We start from the raw sequence: 17557 nt of genomic DNA on the forward strand, positions 1-17557 counted from the left end.
GAGGCCAGCTCAGTGGAGGCTGGTGGAGGCCAGCTCAGTGGAGGCCGGTGGAGGCCAGCTCAGGGGAGGCTGGTGGAGGCCAGCTCAGTGGAGGTTGGTGGAGGCCAGCTCAGTGGAGGTTGGTGGAGGCCAGCTTAGTGGAGGCTGGTGGAGGCCAGCTTAGTGGAGGCTGGTGGAGGCCAGCTCAGGGGAGGCTGGTGGAGGCCAGCTCAGGGGAGGCTGGTGGAGGCCAGCTCAGGGGAGGCTGGTGGAGGCATACATCTTCTACCTCCACCTCCAATGTTTTGCCTCCACCAGCCTCCCCTGGTGTAGCCTAAACTGAAACACTGTTGAAAACTTGAAATAAAACTCAAGACACAATTTCAGGATGGAAAAAAAGTATTTATTTGTATTAATTTATTAAATGTATTAATTTATTTGCAGATAATCATCGAAGGTTTAAAACTGTATGTCTCCCTAAAAATCCCCCAGTTGGATTATATATTATAATAAAGATTATAGATAAATAGATTATAATCTATTGCTAAATACAGTGTGTCTTGAGGAAAGAAACCATACATCACGTCAGTACGATATGACATGACGATACAACTCTTTAAACAAATTGACACTTTATTCTACAGCTATGTATCAGAAGTCAGATGTGTTCTTAGTGGGAGCTGTAGCGGGTGCAGTCTCTGGTCTCTGTGGTCTTGATGAGCAGCTTCGGGCCAGGGGAGCCGCTGTGGAAGCCGTTACTGCTCTTTGAGCCTGAAGGAAACACAACAGAGTTTAAACTGGGAGGTGAGAGGCGCTGTATCAACTGTTGTTTGATCTAAGGAATAATAATAATAATAATAATAATAATAATAACTTTATTTGTATAGCACTTTTCCTGCAAACGTTGCAGCTCAAAGTGCTTTAATCAATACATCTTAATTTAATTATTTAGTCATTTAAAGGCAATATTAAAAATATGGGTTTTTAGTCTTGACTAAATAAATAAAATAAAATAAAAATAAACAGCAGTTATGTATCTCAAAATGCATTCCTTATAGTAGGATTGAGGTAGTTGTATTGAAGTTGATGACAATGTGAAACTGTAGAACTCATTGATGAATGTATGTCAACTTTCACCAGACTTACCGTAATTGGACACCGCCTGGATGTTGACAATGGACTGCTGTCCCAGCCTGGGAGGAGGGAGAGAAGGGAGGGATGGGAGGAGAGAGAGAGAGAGAAGGGAGGGATGGGAGGAGAGAGAGAGAGAAGGGTGTGATGCCTGCCAATGGACTAGATTACACACTGGCCTCATTTAACATTTAGGAGGGCTGAACTCTTCTCTTGAGAGGTCTAGACTGTTGCTTCCTTCATCAACATCAAAACTACTACTTTGGTAGATAAATATTATTTAGTATGAATAAACCGAATGATTTCGGCAAATGTTTCTTTATTTCTCACATATACAGAATATAAAAAAACTCATCAGTTCACTTGTCTAACTTTCATTTATTAATTTTTTTCATCACCAATTCAAACACCTTTCACATCGTTTGTCTCCGTGCCAACCTCACCTGTCCTCCTCCCCTTCCAGCAGCTTCCTGTAGGTGGCAATCTCGATATCCAGGGCCAGCTTGACGTTCATCAGCTCCTGGTACTCTCTGAGCTGGCGTGCCATGTCCTGCTTGGCCCTCTGGAGAGCATCCTCCAGGTCTCTGATCCGGGCTTTGGCCTCCTTCACGGCCATCTCCCCTCGCTCCTCCGTCTCTGCCAACTGGTTCTCCACATTGGCGCGCTACAGACACAGACACCATGGTGAATCAACGGCAGCATCTTGACACAACATCCTGTTCTCTTTTATATGCTTGGTCAGAGAGGCTCGTGGAGTTAGAAATCAGAGGACGGGCTCAATGTAATGGAATCATTCCTATTCCATTTCATACATTACAATGAGCCAGTCCTCCAATTTCTATCTCTACCAGCCTCCCCTGGATGCAAGGTTGTAGCTCCCCCCCAAGGAGCATGTGTTAATTAAATGTCCTCCATTTAAAAAACCAAGCCAAAATATTGAAAAAAACACTACATTTTACCTTGTATTTCAATCAATATTCATCCGTTTATGTCACGTGCTGTATGTGTCAGCCACACAGCAACACAGACAGCAACAAGTTCAAGTGACAGCAACAACTGATTTGTGAACCTAGCAATGGACTCTATTATCAAATATATTTCATAATTAATGATATGCCAATAGTATGAATTGAAGGCACAACAATTGCATTTCCAATTAATATTAGTGTGGGGTGGTATTTCAGGTAGTATTACACAGGATATCACAATTAGAGTAGAAAACAAATGCCTAAATCAACGTGACTTTCGGTGTAAACCACGCCCACCTGCGGTCTTCTACCCGAATACAGATGCATGAATAATTGTGTTGGTTGAACAGATACAGAACCTGTATCAGAACCTGTATCTGTATTACAACCTGTCAATCCAGACCTGTTATTCGTCTCAATGAGTACAGCTCTACCAGGCTCCTCTACCTGTGCTTTGACCGCCTCTATCTCGCTCTGTAGACGGCCAATCAGGCGGTTGAGCTCGGCTATCTCTCCCTTGGTGTTCCTCAGCTCGTCATTGTACTGGTGGGCCTGGATCGCCATCTGGTCAAACTGGGACAGGGCAGGGGAGAGACACACAACACACAAGGCTCATTAAAGTTCCTGCAGCATTATCACAATGATAGACAGACCACCAGGGACAGACATTTGAAATCTGGCAGAAAGTTTTACTTTCTTAGATTCGGCCTCTCCATTCCTGAGGGGACAAATATTTGAAATCATTCAGTTATATTATCATTGTTTAGATTGTTTAGCCTCTCCACCCTGAAGTATAGTCGTCTATCCTCTGTCCGTCCTACCCTGCTCTTGTACCAGAGCTATCCTCCCCAGTCTTCTATCCACCCCTCCTACCTTGCTCTTGTACCAGAGTTATCCTCCCCAGTCTTCCATCCATCCCTCCTACCTTGCTCTTGTACCAGCTCTCGGCCTCGTCTCTGCTCTTGGCAGCGATGTCCTCGTACTGGGCTTTGACGTCGGACACGATCTGGTCCATGTTGAGGTTGCGGGAGTTGTCCATCTGCACGACGACAGAGGTGTCCTTGATGCTAGCCTGTAGCTCACGCAGCTCCTGGCCAGGGAAGGGTGAAAACAACACAAAAGACGTTTGGATCACAGCATTGTCCCACTGGGAGGGTGAAGAAGGTGTTTGTGGACCTGACGATGAACGGACTTACCTCCTCGTAGATGTTTCGGAGGAAGTTGATCTCATCCGTCAGCGCCCCCACCCGGTCCTCCAGGTCGGCCTTCACCAGGTAGGCCGAGTCCACATCCTGAGAGCACAACACAGTCACTGTAACTGTTAACCTCGTACCCAATGTAAGATGTACGCTGTTAGAAGACATGCTAATCAGGCCAACCATTTAGAACTGATTTTCACAACATCCTGTGATGGTGAGTGATCAAGTTAAGTGTGACAAGTTAAGTGTGACAAGATTCTCAAACCAATTAATTAATTAACCCATTTAGAACTGATTTTCACAACATCCTGTGATGGTGAGTGATCAAGTTAAGTGTGACAAGAACTCTCAAACCAATTAAGATGGTAATGCTATGTCTACTGCTTCAGACTGGGTGAACATTGACATTGCAGCATTCAGATACAAAAAACACAACAATAACAATACGTAACGTAAGTAAGTAAAAAAGTAACCCTACATTGATAGTAATAATAAATGATGTAGCTAGATAGTAATAAAGTGATGGATTTTACAGCGGCTTATAGTGCAAAAATGCTGTGCAGAGTACGATGATATGAATTGCAATATAATACAACACAGTACGGTAGTAAATGAGTGCAATGGTATACAAGTAATCCAGTAGTATGCAGTAGTTATAATGCTGTAATATGTTAATTTTTGTAGTATGCGTGGGGTTGTTTAGGGGGTGGCAGTCTTTTGTATTCTGCCAGTGTATTCCTCCAGGAGCCTGATTGCTTGGGGGAAATAGCTGTTTGACAGCCTCTGGGTTTTAGCCCCAAGGCTTCGGTACCGTTTCCCCGACGGCAATAGCTCAAACAGTTTCTGATTGGGGTGGCTGGGGTCCCTAATAATCCTGAGGGTCTTTCTGACACACAGGTCCTTGTAGGTGTCGTGGATGGAGGGAAGCTCACATCTGCTGATCTTCTAACCTGTCTGCACTACCCTTCGCAGCGCTTTGCGGTTTTGGGCAGTGCAGTTCCCGTACCAGGCAGTGATGCATCCCATCAGGATGCTCTGGGTTGTGCCTCTGTCTCAAAAGTGACTCTCTGTCGTATCTTCTATAGCTAACTACAGCTAACTGTAGGGTAAAATCACGATTAGAAACAATAAAATTAGCAAACTATTGCAATGTTGTTGAGGGGACCGTCGCACCATCGCCATATAGGGCACCGCCATCTTGGATGGATCAACATATATGGCGCCTCCATCTTGGATGGATATACATTTGGGTGGAAGTGTCTGGGAACAAAACTACTGTAACTGTAGGGTCAGGTGTCAGGGGCCAAGACATGAGAACGTTGAGTAATGTCGTTGACATTACGTTTGTGTGACGTCATTGGGAGGAAAGTGTTATTATTTTGTGGATGATTGTTTCAGGGCTACGCAGCCACTATATTGCTGTAGTGCAGATTCAGATAGATTGTTGTTATCGTACAAGGTCAGCTTATTGCCCCACCTCGAACCCAGACTTTCTGTGGTGATATGATACCTGGGAAACTACCTTCTGTGGTGATATGATACCTGGGAAACTTCACTTTCACTACAGAAGGTGTGTGTTTGCTCATAGTCTCTTGTGTCTCTGTTCTTTCATCCGCCGTTATGACACCGTGCTCCCCAACTTCTTCCTGTTGGTGTATCACTGACCTCCTCAGTTCTCCCTGTAAAAGGTGAGCTCATGGTTTGGCCCTCATTAAAGAGCTCCAGGGGGCTGAACCATTCCAACACACCTCAGGGGGTATCAGGACACTCTCACCTTCTTCAGGATGACAAAGTCGTTCTCCAGGTTGTTCCTCTTGTTGATCTCGTCTTCGTACCTACAGGGCAGAACCGGAGAGAGGAGTAGAGAGAGAGATTGAAGAGGAGAGAGGAGAGAGAGATTGTACAGGTGAGAGGAGAGAGAGATTGAACAGGTGAAAGAAGAGAGAGATTGAACAGGTGAGAGAAGAGAGAGATTGAACAGGAGAAAGGAGAGAGAGATTGAACAGGTGAGAGAGGAGAGAGAGAGATTGAACAGGAGAGAGGAGAGAGATTGAACAGGTGAGAGAAGAGAGAGATTGAACAGGAGAGAGGAGAGAGAGATTGAACAGGAGAGAGGAGAGAGAGATTGAAGAGGAGAGAGGAGAGAGAGATTGAACAGGAGAGAGGAGAGAGAGATTGAAGAGGAGAGAGGAGAGAGAGATTGTACAGGTGAGAGGAGAGAGAGATTGAACAGGAGAGAGAAGAGAGAGATTGAAGAAGTGAGAGGAGAGAGAGATTGAACAGGAGAGAGGAGAGAGAGATTGAACAGGAGAGAGAAGAGAGAGATTGTACATGTGAGAGAAGAGAGAGATTGTACAGGTGAGAGGAGAGAGAGATTGAACAGGTGAGAGAAGAGAGAGATTGAAGAGGAGAGAGGAGAGAGAGATTGAACAGGTGAGAGGAGAGAGAGATTGAACAGGAGAGAGGAGAGAGATTGAACAGGTGAGAGAAGAGACAGATTGAACAGGAGAGAGGAGAGAGAGATTGAACAGGAGAGAGGAGAGAGAGATTGAACAGCAGAGAGGAGAGAGAGATTGAACAGGAGAGAGGAGAGAGGAGAGAGATTGAACAGGTGAGAGGAGAGAGAGATTGAACAGGAGAGAGGAGAGAGAGATTGAACAGGAGAGAGAAGAGAGAGATTGTACAGGTGAAAGAAGAGAGAGATTGTACAGGTGAGAGAAGAGAGAGATTGAACAGGAGAGAGGAGAGAGCGATTGAACAGGAGAGAGGAGAGAGGAGAGAGAGATTGAGGCGGAGAGAGGAGAGAGAGATTGAGGAGGAGAGAGGAGAGAGAGATTGAACCGGAGAGAGGAGAGAGAGAGTGTACAGGTGAGAGAAGAGAGAGATTGAACAGGAGAGAGGAGAGAGAGATTGTACAGGTGAGAGGAGAGAGAGATTGAACAGGAGAGAGGAGAGATAGATTGAACAGGAGAGAGGAGAGAGAGATTGTTCAGGTGAGAGGAGAGAGAGATTGAAGAGGAGAGAGGAGAGAGAGATTGTACAGGTGAGAGAAGATAGAGATTGAACAGGAGAGAGGAGAGAGAGATTGAACAGGTGAGAGAAGAGAGAGAGATTGAACAGGAGAGAGGAGAGAGAGATTGTACAGGTGAGAGGAGAGAGAGAGATTGAACATGTGAGAGAAGAGAGAGATTGAACAGGAGAGAGGAGAGAGGACAGAGAGAGATTGAACAGGAGAGGACAGAGAGAGATTGAACAGGAGAGAGGAGAGAGAGATTGAACAGGTTTTATTGTGTCTTACTTGTGTTTGTAGTCCTCCACCAGACCCTGCATGTTCCTCAGCTCCCCGTCCAGCTTGACCTTGTCATTGTTGACCACGTCCATCTGACGCCGCAGCGTGGCCATGTACGCCTCGAACAGCGGCTGGATGCTGGAGCGGCCCGCTGTCTGGCAGTGGAGCAGGTCGAACTTGGTCTCCAGCATCTTGTTCTGCTGCTCCAGGAAACGCACCTAGGGAGGGGAGGAGGGGGGAGGAGAGGAGAGTATGAGAGCAGGAGAGGAGGATGGGAGAGGAGGAGAGTAGTCAATAGATGATATAGAGGATTGATGCAGGTATAGCCTCTTCTCACATCTATATGTCCATTCAGACCTGTCAATACTTCTGATTGACAGAGAACAGCTGATGACAATCCAGGCATCTGAACAGTGATGTCGTGTGTGGGCTGCTGAATACTGTCTGTCGTCTGACCTGGCTGTGTAGGACATTTCCGTCAGTAGCTGTAATCAGCGTTGGCTGTCTGTTAGGGCTTTCACACCGGCAGCGGTATGAACACGGGCTCGTTCGCCAGACAGCGCCAACGTTCGGAGGTTTCCGAACGCGAACCGGCACGGTTCTTTGCCGGTGTGAAAGCCCTATGTCAGGGCACAGTGTAGGACAGGCGTTCACACACTCACGGAGGACCAACCCTGCCTTTGTTCTATCTGTAAGCCAAATTATGTTTTGTTTTGTTTTTTTACTTAAGACCTCTTCTTCTTCATCATCTCTTCAGGCTACACCTTAACTGTCCCTCCTGAGCCCTCTTCATCCCCTCTACCCCCCTGTTTTTCTACTGTATTTTTAATTTTTTAAAAGATCTTCCTTCTTCTAGCATTATGACTGCCAATGGACCCTGGCCATTGCATAGATTACGTTTTCTTGCTATGACTGAGGATAGATGATTCACTTACTTAGACAATGTATTTGTTGTAAGTCACTTTGGATAAAGGTGTCTGCTAAACGCCAACAATGTAAAATGTAAGGTAAATGTAGATGGTGGACTTTTCAATTGTCAATCCACGTCACCATGGTGATGAGAAAAGTGTTTTTCACTCAGCTACCCCCCACAGACTTGGAGCTCGGTCACCTGGGCTTCAGATGTGTTACCGTGGTAACAGCTAGTCCATTCTACTGGGATTTGGAGTTCGTATTTCATGCCGCTGGCCACAGTATTCTCTTCCTATTGTCTGTGACTGACGCTAAAAGCTTTGTACACACCTCTGGGAACCTTCCGGTCACGCCAAGTCTGTCCTGCTTTTCTCAGGTTACTACCTGAGATTCGAGAAATGGGACATCACTCACTGGAGGCTGGTGGAGGTAGAAATTGGAGGACAGGCTCATTATAATGCATGGTGTTTGTTTAGCATTCCTGACTCTGTCCCATGCATTTACAATGAACCCATCCTCCGATTTCTGCCTTCATTAGCCTCCCCTGTGGGAATACGATACTTGAAACGTTGTTCACTGGTTCTCACTAGAACATTTGCTTCACTTGAAACAGAGTTTAGGATAAAATGTGCTTTGCTCTGCATTGTTTGGAGCTATGAGAACGCGCATTCGAAGTAACTCCCGGAGCAAAGAACCAACGGATGCTCCGCTTGAAAAGGGTGGTTTCGCTCCGGTTAGAAACGACGCATCGAGGCTGTCCATAGGAAAACAACAGCGCATGCGTGTTGATCTGGATAAGAGCGGGACGAACCGGCAATTTTTTTTTTTTCTGACCAATCAACTACCACGTCTGTTGTTTAGATTGCGTATGTTACTTCGTTTACATGAAGGGCTGTGAGAACGCAAATCAGAGAAATAATTTATGCAACAATGTTGCAAACTCATCCACTTGCTCCGGGTCCTGATTCAGACTTTCATGTGAGAACATGACCTTAGTTCATAATGGCATATGCCTCATAAATGGGATATGACTCCAGGATGTACTTCACCATCAGTGCATGGTTGTGAGATGAAATGACCTTTATGAAAAGGAGAGATTTCTTCACAGAGAGCGCTCAGCTGAAGTGCACCTCCGGTGATGCGGAGAGTGCAGGATTGCAGAATACAATACCTGTATTGTGAGCCTGTTACTGACGCCGTGGGAACGGGGGGAGGAGATGTTGTAATCGGCGTATCAGTGACCACTACGGTGAAAGTGACTCTGTGTTCGTGAACTAGGCCACGTCTCATTTTAAAGGTCAAAATAATGATGGAGGGATACAGTACACTAAACTAAGAACATGTCACATTGCTGTCAACTTTATCTTCAAATAACGTCCACGGACTGCAGAATAACATGCATACATGCATAGACTGCATGCACCTTTAATGTTTTAAAGATCAATACTTTATAATAAATGGTAAATGGTAAATGGACTGCACTTATTTTTTGCTGCTCCAAAGCGCTTTTACAACGGCCTCTCATTCAGCCATTCACACACACATTCACACACCAATGGCGGCAAGCTGCCATGCAAGGCGCCGGCCCGCTCACTGGGAGCAATTTTGGGGTTCAGTGTCTTGCCCAAGGACACTTCCCCATGTGGCCAGCCGGGGCTCGAACCACCGATCTGCCAACCTTGTGATCATTAGACGGCGAATAAATCCAGAATAATCACTGAATAATCACTGTCTTCCCTGTTCTTCAATCAGCGGGGACTAAACCAGATGGTCACTCCTACAGTGTAGCTGACTCATACAGAGAAGATCACCCAGAGAACCACCACCAACACAGACCTTGTCGATGAAGGAGGCGAAGCGGTTGTTGAGGCCCTTGATCTGCTCCTTCTCCTGGGTCCGGACCTGCTGGAGGTTGGGGTCGATCTCCAGGTTGAGCGGGGCCAGCAGGCTCCTGTTGACGGAGAGGGTGGAGAAGGGGCTGTTCAGGTGGCCGTTGCTGCCCGCGTACAGAGAGCTGCTGCCCAGGGACATGCCGCTGAAGCCGCCGTCGCCACCGTTGTATGACCTCCGCACCGAACTGCTGGAGCTGATCCGCTTGGTCCTCCTCAGACTCATGGTGGAGGAAGGGAGAGAGAGAGAGATGGAGCGGAGGAGGGAGAGACGGAGAGATGGAGGAGGGAGAGACAGGTGGTTGAGAGATGAAGAGAGGGAGAGACGGAGAGATGGAGGACGGAGGGACAGAGGTGGAGGCTAGGTGGTCGAGAGGTGAAGAGAGAGGGAGAGGAGGAGTGATGTGGCAGGACAGGGTGACAGGGGCTGAGGAGCCTCAGATGGACGCCCGCCTTTTAAACACCTCAGGGTGGAGCGGTGACTCCCATCATGTGGCAGAACCAGTTTGATGCCCCCCCCCTCCATATTTTCTATCTCTCTTTCTCTCTCTCTCTCTCTCTCTCTCACTCTCTCTCTTTCACACACACACACACACGCACACACACACACACACACACACACACACACACACACACACATACACACACAATGCCTAACTAAGATGTGTGAGTAAGAACCAGTTTGATGCCCCCCCCTCCACATTTTCTATCTCTCTTTCTCTCTCTCTCTCTCTCTCTCTCTCTCTCTCTCTCTCTCTCTCTCTCTCTCTCTCTCTCTCTCTCTCTCTCTCTCTCTTTCACACACACATACACACACACGCACACACACACACACACACACACACATACACACACACACAATGCCTAACTCAGATGTGTATGTGAGTATGGGACTGATACACAGGAAGCCATACCTCTGTTAATCCCATGATTCAGAGTATTTGTTGACATAATTACAGCTAGTGTTGCATATTTGGTTAGCGGCTACCATTTTTGTTATTGTACCATTCTTATGTCACGGAGATAATGGATTTATTATGTACTTGCGGCAATTAGTTGTGCTAGTTTTGTTTCTACAATTTCTTTGTAAAATGTTTGAGGTTGTAACTAATCTGCAACCACACCTCCTGTAGTCCAGCCAATAGAGAGCAGGTTGTCTCGCAGAACACGCCCCCAGCCAATAGGGCTCGTCCACAAAGCAGGTACTCTGCCCAGGGAGACAGAGCCTGCCAGCAGGGGGTCTCGATGACAACCATTACTGTGTTGTGGATATGTGAGCAGTATGAATATGACTACTGAGCATTCCAATAGCACTAGAGTGAGTCCGCCCTCTAGTGGACAGAGAACGCCAGGACACGAAATTGAGTGAACAAATATGTATTTATTTAAGGGTTAGGGTTAGCTTGAAAGAATGTGTGTGCTTATGTGGAATGAAAGGCTTATGCTGCAGATATGAAAGCATTTGACAGTTTGTGAGTTTTTTGAAGAGTCACTTAATTTAATTAAAGTTCAAATAATAACTAAATTGTTTTTTTATTATTATTTATATTGGAAGGATTTAATCATTTGCAATTATCATCTACTTCTGATAAGGTAAAAAGGTTTATGTTTCTGTCTCCATATGATATGGTAAATATATCCAATGCAAAACACATTCAAATACATACATTCAAATACATATACAGTATTCACGTTAATTCCTACAGAAGGTTTCCACCTCTGAATATTCCCCAAAATGTGCAACCCAACCCACTACCACCCTGTACAGTTTCTCCACTGTAAATAATACAAATAAAAACAAACATTCAGTTAGTTTTTATTTCAGTTTCAGCAACTTGTACAATCATGTCATGTTTTGTCTACTATTTTTTCCAGTCTTTTAGCTGTACACATATGGTCCATGAATGTGGTTCAAAGCAAGACAAACAAAGCTAAAAAGAGCGATCAACAAAAACATTGAGATGTCAGTGATGGAATAAAAGTAAAGATTTTGAAAAGAAAGAAAAAGGGTAGGGGGAAAACAAACATTTTTAAAGTAATACTTTAGTAATACTGTGACTGCCGAAGGCCCCTGGTTCTAGCATAAATTTGTTTTTCTTATGATGACTAGATGATTCACTTACTTTAGACACATGTAAGTGTAATGTCAGTCGATTTGGATAAAGGCATCTGCTAAATGTCAAAAAATGCAAATGTTTAGAACATCCACTTCTATCTTCCATGACGTTTGTTATCATCATGCTCTCGTTGATGATTCCTGTAACTAGTGGCTCATTAGGTTAGACAGGCACCAGGGGAGGCTGTTGGAGGGAGAACTCGGAGGACGGGCTCCAGGACCAGCCTCCGCTGACAACCAATCGCTTCATGGTGCTTTAAACAATCATCGTGGTCTTGAATACTCTCATCCGTTACTTCCTCTTCCTCTTCCTGTTCTTCACAGCTGTTTGGGCCAGCCTGGGAGATGCTCTTCTCTTCTTCTGTGGTCCATCTGCCCTGGGAGATGCTCTCTTCTTCTGTGGTCCATCTGTCCTGGGAGATGTTTTCTTCTTCTGTGGTCCATCTGCCCTGGGAGATGCTCTCTTCTTCTGTGGTCCATCTGCCCTGAGAGATGCTCTCTTCTTCTGTGGTCCATCTGCCCTGGGAGATGCTGCTCTCTTCTTCTGTGGTCCTTCTGCCCTGGGAGACGCTCTCTTCTTCTGTGGTCCCTCCGCCGTCCTCAGCTCCACCTCCACAGGGTAGTGGTCACTGATACTGAGGGCCTTCATCAAACAGAGATAGTCAAGACAGTCAAGAGATAGTCACTTGCATTTGATCAGTAGAGGCTTGGTGGAGGTAGAACTCGGAGGACACGCTCGTTGCAATGCATGGAACGGAATGAGGAACGGTATTAAACACACAAGATTCCTCATTCCTCATTCAATGCATTACAATGACCGGCCCTCTGATTTCTACATCCACCAGCCTCCTCTTCTTTGGACACATACGGGAGGTGACAGGAAGGCATGGAGGTTGCCGCTGACGACTCACCAGGTCATCAGACAGGTGGAAGGCTGTGTGGAAGTCGAAGGGTTGAGCTGAGTCAGGGACTATAGCCTCCAACATGTGCTCCCCATACGCGACGATCCTGATGGCATACAAAGAGCATGCAAAGAACAGGGAAATGACACAAGTGATTTACATTTTTAATTTAGTGAATGCCATATATAATATGGGTCTTCAGAGAGCTGTTTGCGATTTTTCATGTACTGAAAAAAGCAAACTGACCGTTACAAGAGGTTCTATGGAGAAAGGAAAGGACTGCATTTGATAACATTCTTGCTGTTTCACCACATCACCTCCATCTTTTATCCTGCTTGTTCAGGTCTACCTGTCGTAGGTGTGGTCATGTTGTGGTCTACCTGTCGTAGGTGTGGTAATGTTGTGGTCTACCTGTCGTAGGTGTGGTCATGTTGTGGTCTACCTGTCATAGATGTGGTCATGTTGTGGTCCACCTGTCGTAGGTGTGGTCATGTTGTGGTCCACCTGTCGTAGGTCATGTTCAGACACATGCATTGATATGGTCAAATAAGTGTATAATGCATGTGTCTGAACATGACCTATGACAGGTGGACCACAATATGGTCCACCACACCTAAGGTGACACCTAAGGTGACAACACCTAAGGCAGGTCAAAAAGGAAACTATACAGGGATGGTCGTGTTGGATCTACAGAAGGCTTGCGACACTGTGGACTATCCTATTCTTTTCTCTAAGCTGTCTTAAGCTGTCTGTCTGGGTGTGAATCATATTTAACTGACAGATCTCAGATTTGTGATGCTGTCAGGGGCCATGGAGGTGACGTGTGGTGCCCTAGGGGTGCATTCTGGGTCCAGTAATGTTTCTGATTTGTGTCTATGACATGCCGGCAGTTGTTCTTGCAAAGAGTGCAAACAAGCTAACGTTTCTGTACCGGAAAACTAGGGAGTTTGACACAAGAATCAAAAGGTTGCTTGTGTCTGCACTCATACAGTGTCATGTCGACTACGCATGTTCAGCCTGGTTTAGTGGTCTGTCAGCCAAGCTAAAACATAAGTTGCAGGTAATGCAAAATAACATAATCCGTTACATGTTGAACGATCCCTCCAGAACCCACATTGGGGTACCTGAATTTAGAGCAGTCAACATGTTTCCGGGGCGCTTAGGTGGCGTAGCGGGTTAAGCGCTGACCCCGGTTCGATTCCTGCCGGGGACATATCCTGCATGTCATCCCTCCTCTCTCTCTCACCCATCCTTCCTGTCTAAATCTTCACTGTAACTGTCAATAAAAATGAAAAATATGAGTGGGACTGCCCCACTCAGAAAAAAAAACATAAAAATAAATAAATTACATGTTTCCAGTAGAGCAGCACGTTGAACAGCTCAAGCTGAAACTTGTTCAGGGTCATAAATGGGACAGCCCCAGCTTACCTGAGCAGTCAAGTCGGGATGGTGCACTCCCGGCCTGAGCATAATACTAGAGCCAGTGTACGCTCTTGCACAGTGGCTAGGGTGAAAGGCACTGCCTCTCTGAGCTCTTTTTATTATTCACGGGGTATTATTATAGAACAAAATTATAGTCTCCCTCTGACAGTTAAGGTAGCGCCATCTCTAAATGTTTTTACTTGTCAGGACATGGTACATCTCTGGAAGAAAGTTTTCCACAGGTATTAGGCTTTGATTTTACAACTATACTTATGCGCTTACACGCATAGTCATACACACTCCTACCCATACACATACACACTGATACGCAGCACTTTTGTGTAAAGAATGACAAACTGTATTCTGATTGTATCTTGTATGTTCTTGTGTATTGTAGCTCTTTGTCTAGGAGGACCATGTTGGAAACAAGTGTTTCAGTACACTTTTATGTGCTATCCTCTGGGATGTACTTTTTACCCAAATAAAAATCTATCAATCAATCAATTCAGGTCATGTTAAGGTCATGTTGTGGTATACCTGCCGTAGGAGTGGTCATGTTATGGTCTACCTGTCTTAGGTGAGGTCATGTTCAGGTCATGTTGTGGTCATGTTGTGGTCTACCTGCCGTAGGTGTGGTCATGTTGTTGTCTACCTGCCGTAGGTGTGGTCATGTTGTGGTCTACCTGTCGTTGGTGAGGTCATGTTCAGGTCATGTTGTGGTCATGGTGTGGTCTACCTGTCATAGGTGTAGTCGTTGCCTGTGTTCGTTGTGGTGTCCACATCATCTCCGATCAGCCAATGGAAGTTCTTGTCGCTACGGATACGGAGACCCTTCATCTCTGTCTTGGTGACGTAGCGTCCAGCTGCGTTGAAGTCCCCCAGGATCATCACATTCTGACAGAGACAGAGACACACTGCTGCTAGGGATCAAGACCTTCTGACAGAGACAGAGAAAGACACAGACAGAGAGAGACAGAGAGACAGAGACACAGAAAAAGAGAGAGAGACAGACAGAGACAGAGACTGGTAGGGATCATGACATTCTGACAGCGACAGAGGCAGAGATAGACAGAGAGACAGAGACATATAAAAAGATAGAGAGACAGACATAGAGAGACAGACACAGAGAGAGAGAGACAGACAGAGACAGAGTTAGAGACAGACAGAGACAGAGACTGGTAGGGATCACACATAGTTTCTATTCTGTTTACTTCAAAACAAATACTGGAAACAAAGAGGCATATGTAAACACAATACACATACACAAATACACACAATACACATACACAAATACACACAATACACATAAATGTTACGAAAAATGCTTGCATGAACATTTACATTATTGTATCGTTTATTTACAAAAATCAGACACAAAGGCTATTTACAGGGTTATGTTTCAGACCCTCTCCTTGTTTAGAGCTCGACATGAACCTGGCCTCATGTCACGTGACCCAGAGTGAACCTACGTCAGTCCTCCACTTCCTCCTCACAGCATTGAAGACGTCGTAGAGCTCATCCAGCTCCTTCTCTGAGTCCTCTGGCTTGGTGTGGACAGGGATCAACACCAGGTCCTTCAGCACTGAGGACAACCCACAGACGCAACAAGGGGTTAGACATGGAAACATCACATTATTATATACAACACCAGGGCCTTCAGCACTAGAACCCAACACAACTACATCATTACATTCATGGCAAATGCTTTCAAATAGTTGAAACGTGCTTCATTTAGTGTGCTCGGACACATTGGAATTGTCTGAGTGTACACTCCAAGATAAATCAGGCACGCCTCAAATACTCTCATGTACACAGTGACCTGTACACACCTGTGTTAAGGCAGCAGAGGTGGTACCTGTACACACCTGTGTTGAGGCAGGTGAATTGGTACCTGTACACACCTGTGTTGAGGCAGGTGAAGTGGAGGATGTACACACCTGTGTTGAGGCAGGTGAAGTGGAGGATGTAGGGCTCTCTAGCGAACACATCCTCGTCTCCCGCCTGGTTGTCTTCATACTGGTACGTACCAGTTAGCGTCACCTGGTCCTCCCTGTCAGAGACTCACATTAGACATCTAGCACCACTAACACCTGGTCAACCCTGTCCTCCCTGTCATCTGGTCCTCCCTGTCCTCCCTGTCATCTGGTCCTCCCTATCCTCCCTGTCATCTGGTCCTCCCTGTCAGAGACATCTAACATCACTAACACCTGCATCCACTAACATCTCCACTAGTTCAGCTGCTCACTCATACTGTACTTGTGTCATCATTTTCAACTTGGCAACATTAGAGAGATGTTCAGGATTTGTTTTCGCTAATTCTTTACCATTACATTTTGGACTAAGTGTACCCATCCAGGACCAATTCTTTGGCTTGTGAGCGCTCATTTTTAGACTAATCTAAAAATAATAAAGAGTATCTCTTTAAGGCACTTTTTAAGGTTCAGATTTCAGGAAGCTTCAGTTAGCCTTCAGGCTAACCAGCTGCTGAGAGACACACCTGTACAGGAACACAAACTGTTCTTTGTATACGTCCCGACCCAGCCTTGCACTCTTCACCATGCTGTACGGATGATGCCTGTTCCCCCTGCCAGGACAATACGAACACACGTAGGACAAATTAAATATGATCATAATTACAGAATTATAGTAGTAGATTATAGTATTACCATTATTGTAATGCTGTACAGAACAGAGACGTGGGAAAGACTTCAAGATGGTTATAGTAGATAAGTACAGTTGAGAAGAAGACTTGGAATGGTAGCCAACCTGGTGTGGTTCAGCTTCTTCAGGAACTTGGCCATGGCCTTGCCAGACTTGTCAACCACCTCTAGGATCAAGATCACGCTGTAGCGAGACACTATCTGAGGACAGGGGGAGGTCACATACTGTATGAGTCAGGGGAGAGGCTGGTGGAGGTAGAAACCAGAGGACGGGCACATTGGAATGTCTGGAAGATGTGTAACTCTATCGTACAGGACTGAGTAGGATTAACTGAGTAGGATTTAGAATGACAAAGATAAATGGTTAATGATAAATCACCTTGATGAGGTATGGAAGGACAGTCGGATCAGACACTTTGCTGACGCCCAATTTCCTGACATTGAAGGATGCCACCTTCATGACTCCTGCTGAGGTAAGAGGAGATGTCTCTCCTACTTCAGTCAGTTGTCAATCAAGCTAAAGCTGTCTGCTGTGACACACAACAAACAGAACAAAAGCAGAAGAGCTGTGTTTGAGAGCTGACCTCAAACAGAGAGGAAGCCTGACATATACGTTGTTGCTCTGAAGTTACTTCCTGACTGAAAGTCTTTGAAACATAATATTTCACAGATTTTTCAGTTTCACACATCTTAGTTTTCTTTGCTCTGGGGTCTTGGACCAAGATATGACATTGTAACAGATTTCATACCACGTATTTAGCTCTGTTGGAATAGTTCAATAAAGTCAATTGACTAGCAAAGTAAAGTCCTTACCGTTATACGACGTCACCTGAGCTGAAGGGTGCTCTGACGACCACAGTTCTGCAGACAGCTCAGAACTGAGACAGTCTAACCATAACCCTCCCCTTCTACCACAGGGATGGATAGAACACTTCCTGTATTTGAAGAACGGTTTCTGTCTGCCAGCTATGACACGTTATCTTTGTGTTTGAATGTATTTCCATACCAGAGTTAAAGGCTCCACTACGGATACACAGCTAGCAAGAAAGGCATACTGTTCAATGATCTGATGCAACAGTGAAGATGGTGG

At 45.5% G+C, this 17557-nt stretch overlaps 2 protein-coding genes across 2 annotated transcripts; both read right to left on the minus strand.

Annotated features, from left to right (window-relative positions):
* Positions 1–649: 649 nt before the first annotated feature.
* On the minus strand, positions 650–9593 carry LOC308170992 (keratin, type II cytoskeletal 8; the record flags this gene model as incomplete). The annotated part of the gene is made up of 9 exons (XM_080545848.1): positions 650–750; positions 1126–1172; positions 1554–1774; positions 2526–2651; positions 3004–3168; positions 3275–3370; positions 5052–5112; positions 6576–6784; positions 9315–9593. 9 exons carry the CDS (start codon positions 9591–9593, stop codon positions 650–652), a joined length of 1305 nt encoding a protein of 434 aa, XP_080401974.1.
* A 2182-nt stretch (positions 9594–11775) lies between these two features.
* Positions 11776–16927, minus strand: LOC308170962 (deoxyribonuclease-1-like; the record flags this gene model as incomplete). Its single annotated transcript, XM_080545816.1, has 8 exons — positions 11776–12126; positions 12395–12491; positions 14544–14701; positions 15277–15389; positions 15745–15857; positions 16305–16391; positions 16574–16668; positions 16847–16927. The coding sequence occupies 8 exons, from the start codon at positions 16925–16927 to the stop codon at positions 11776–11778; spliced, it is 1095 nt and encodes a 364-aa protein (XP_080401942.1).
* Positions 16928–17557: the final 630 nt, after the last annotated feature.

This window comes from Nansenia antarctica, assembly GCF_963989245.1.
Source record: "Nansenia antarctica genome assembly, chromosome: 15".
Classification (NCBI taxonomy): domain Eukaryota; kingdom Metazoa; phylum Chordata; class Actinopteri; order Argentiniformes; family Microstomatidae; genus Nansenia; species Nansenia antarctica.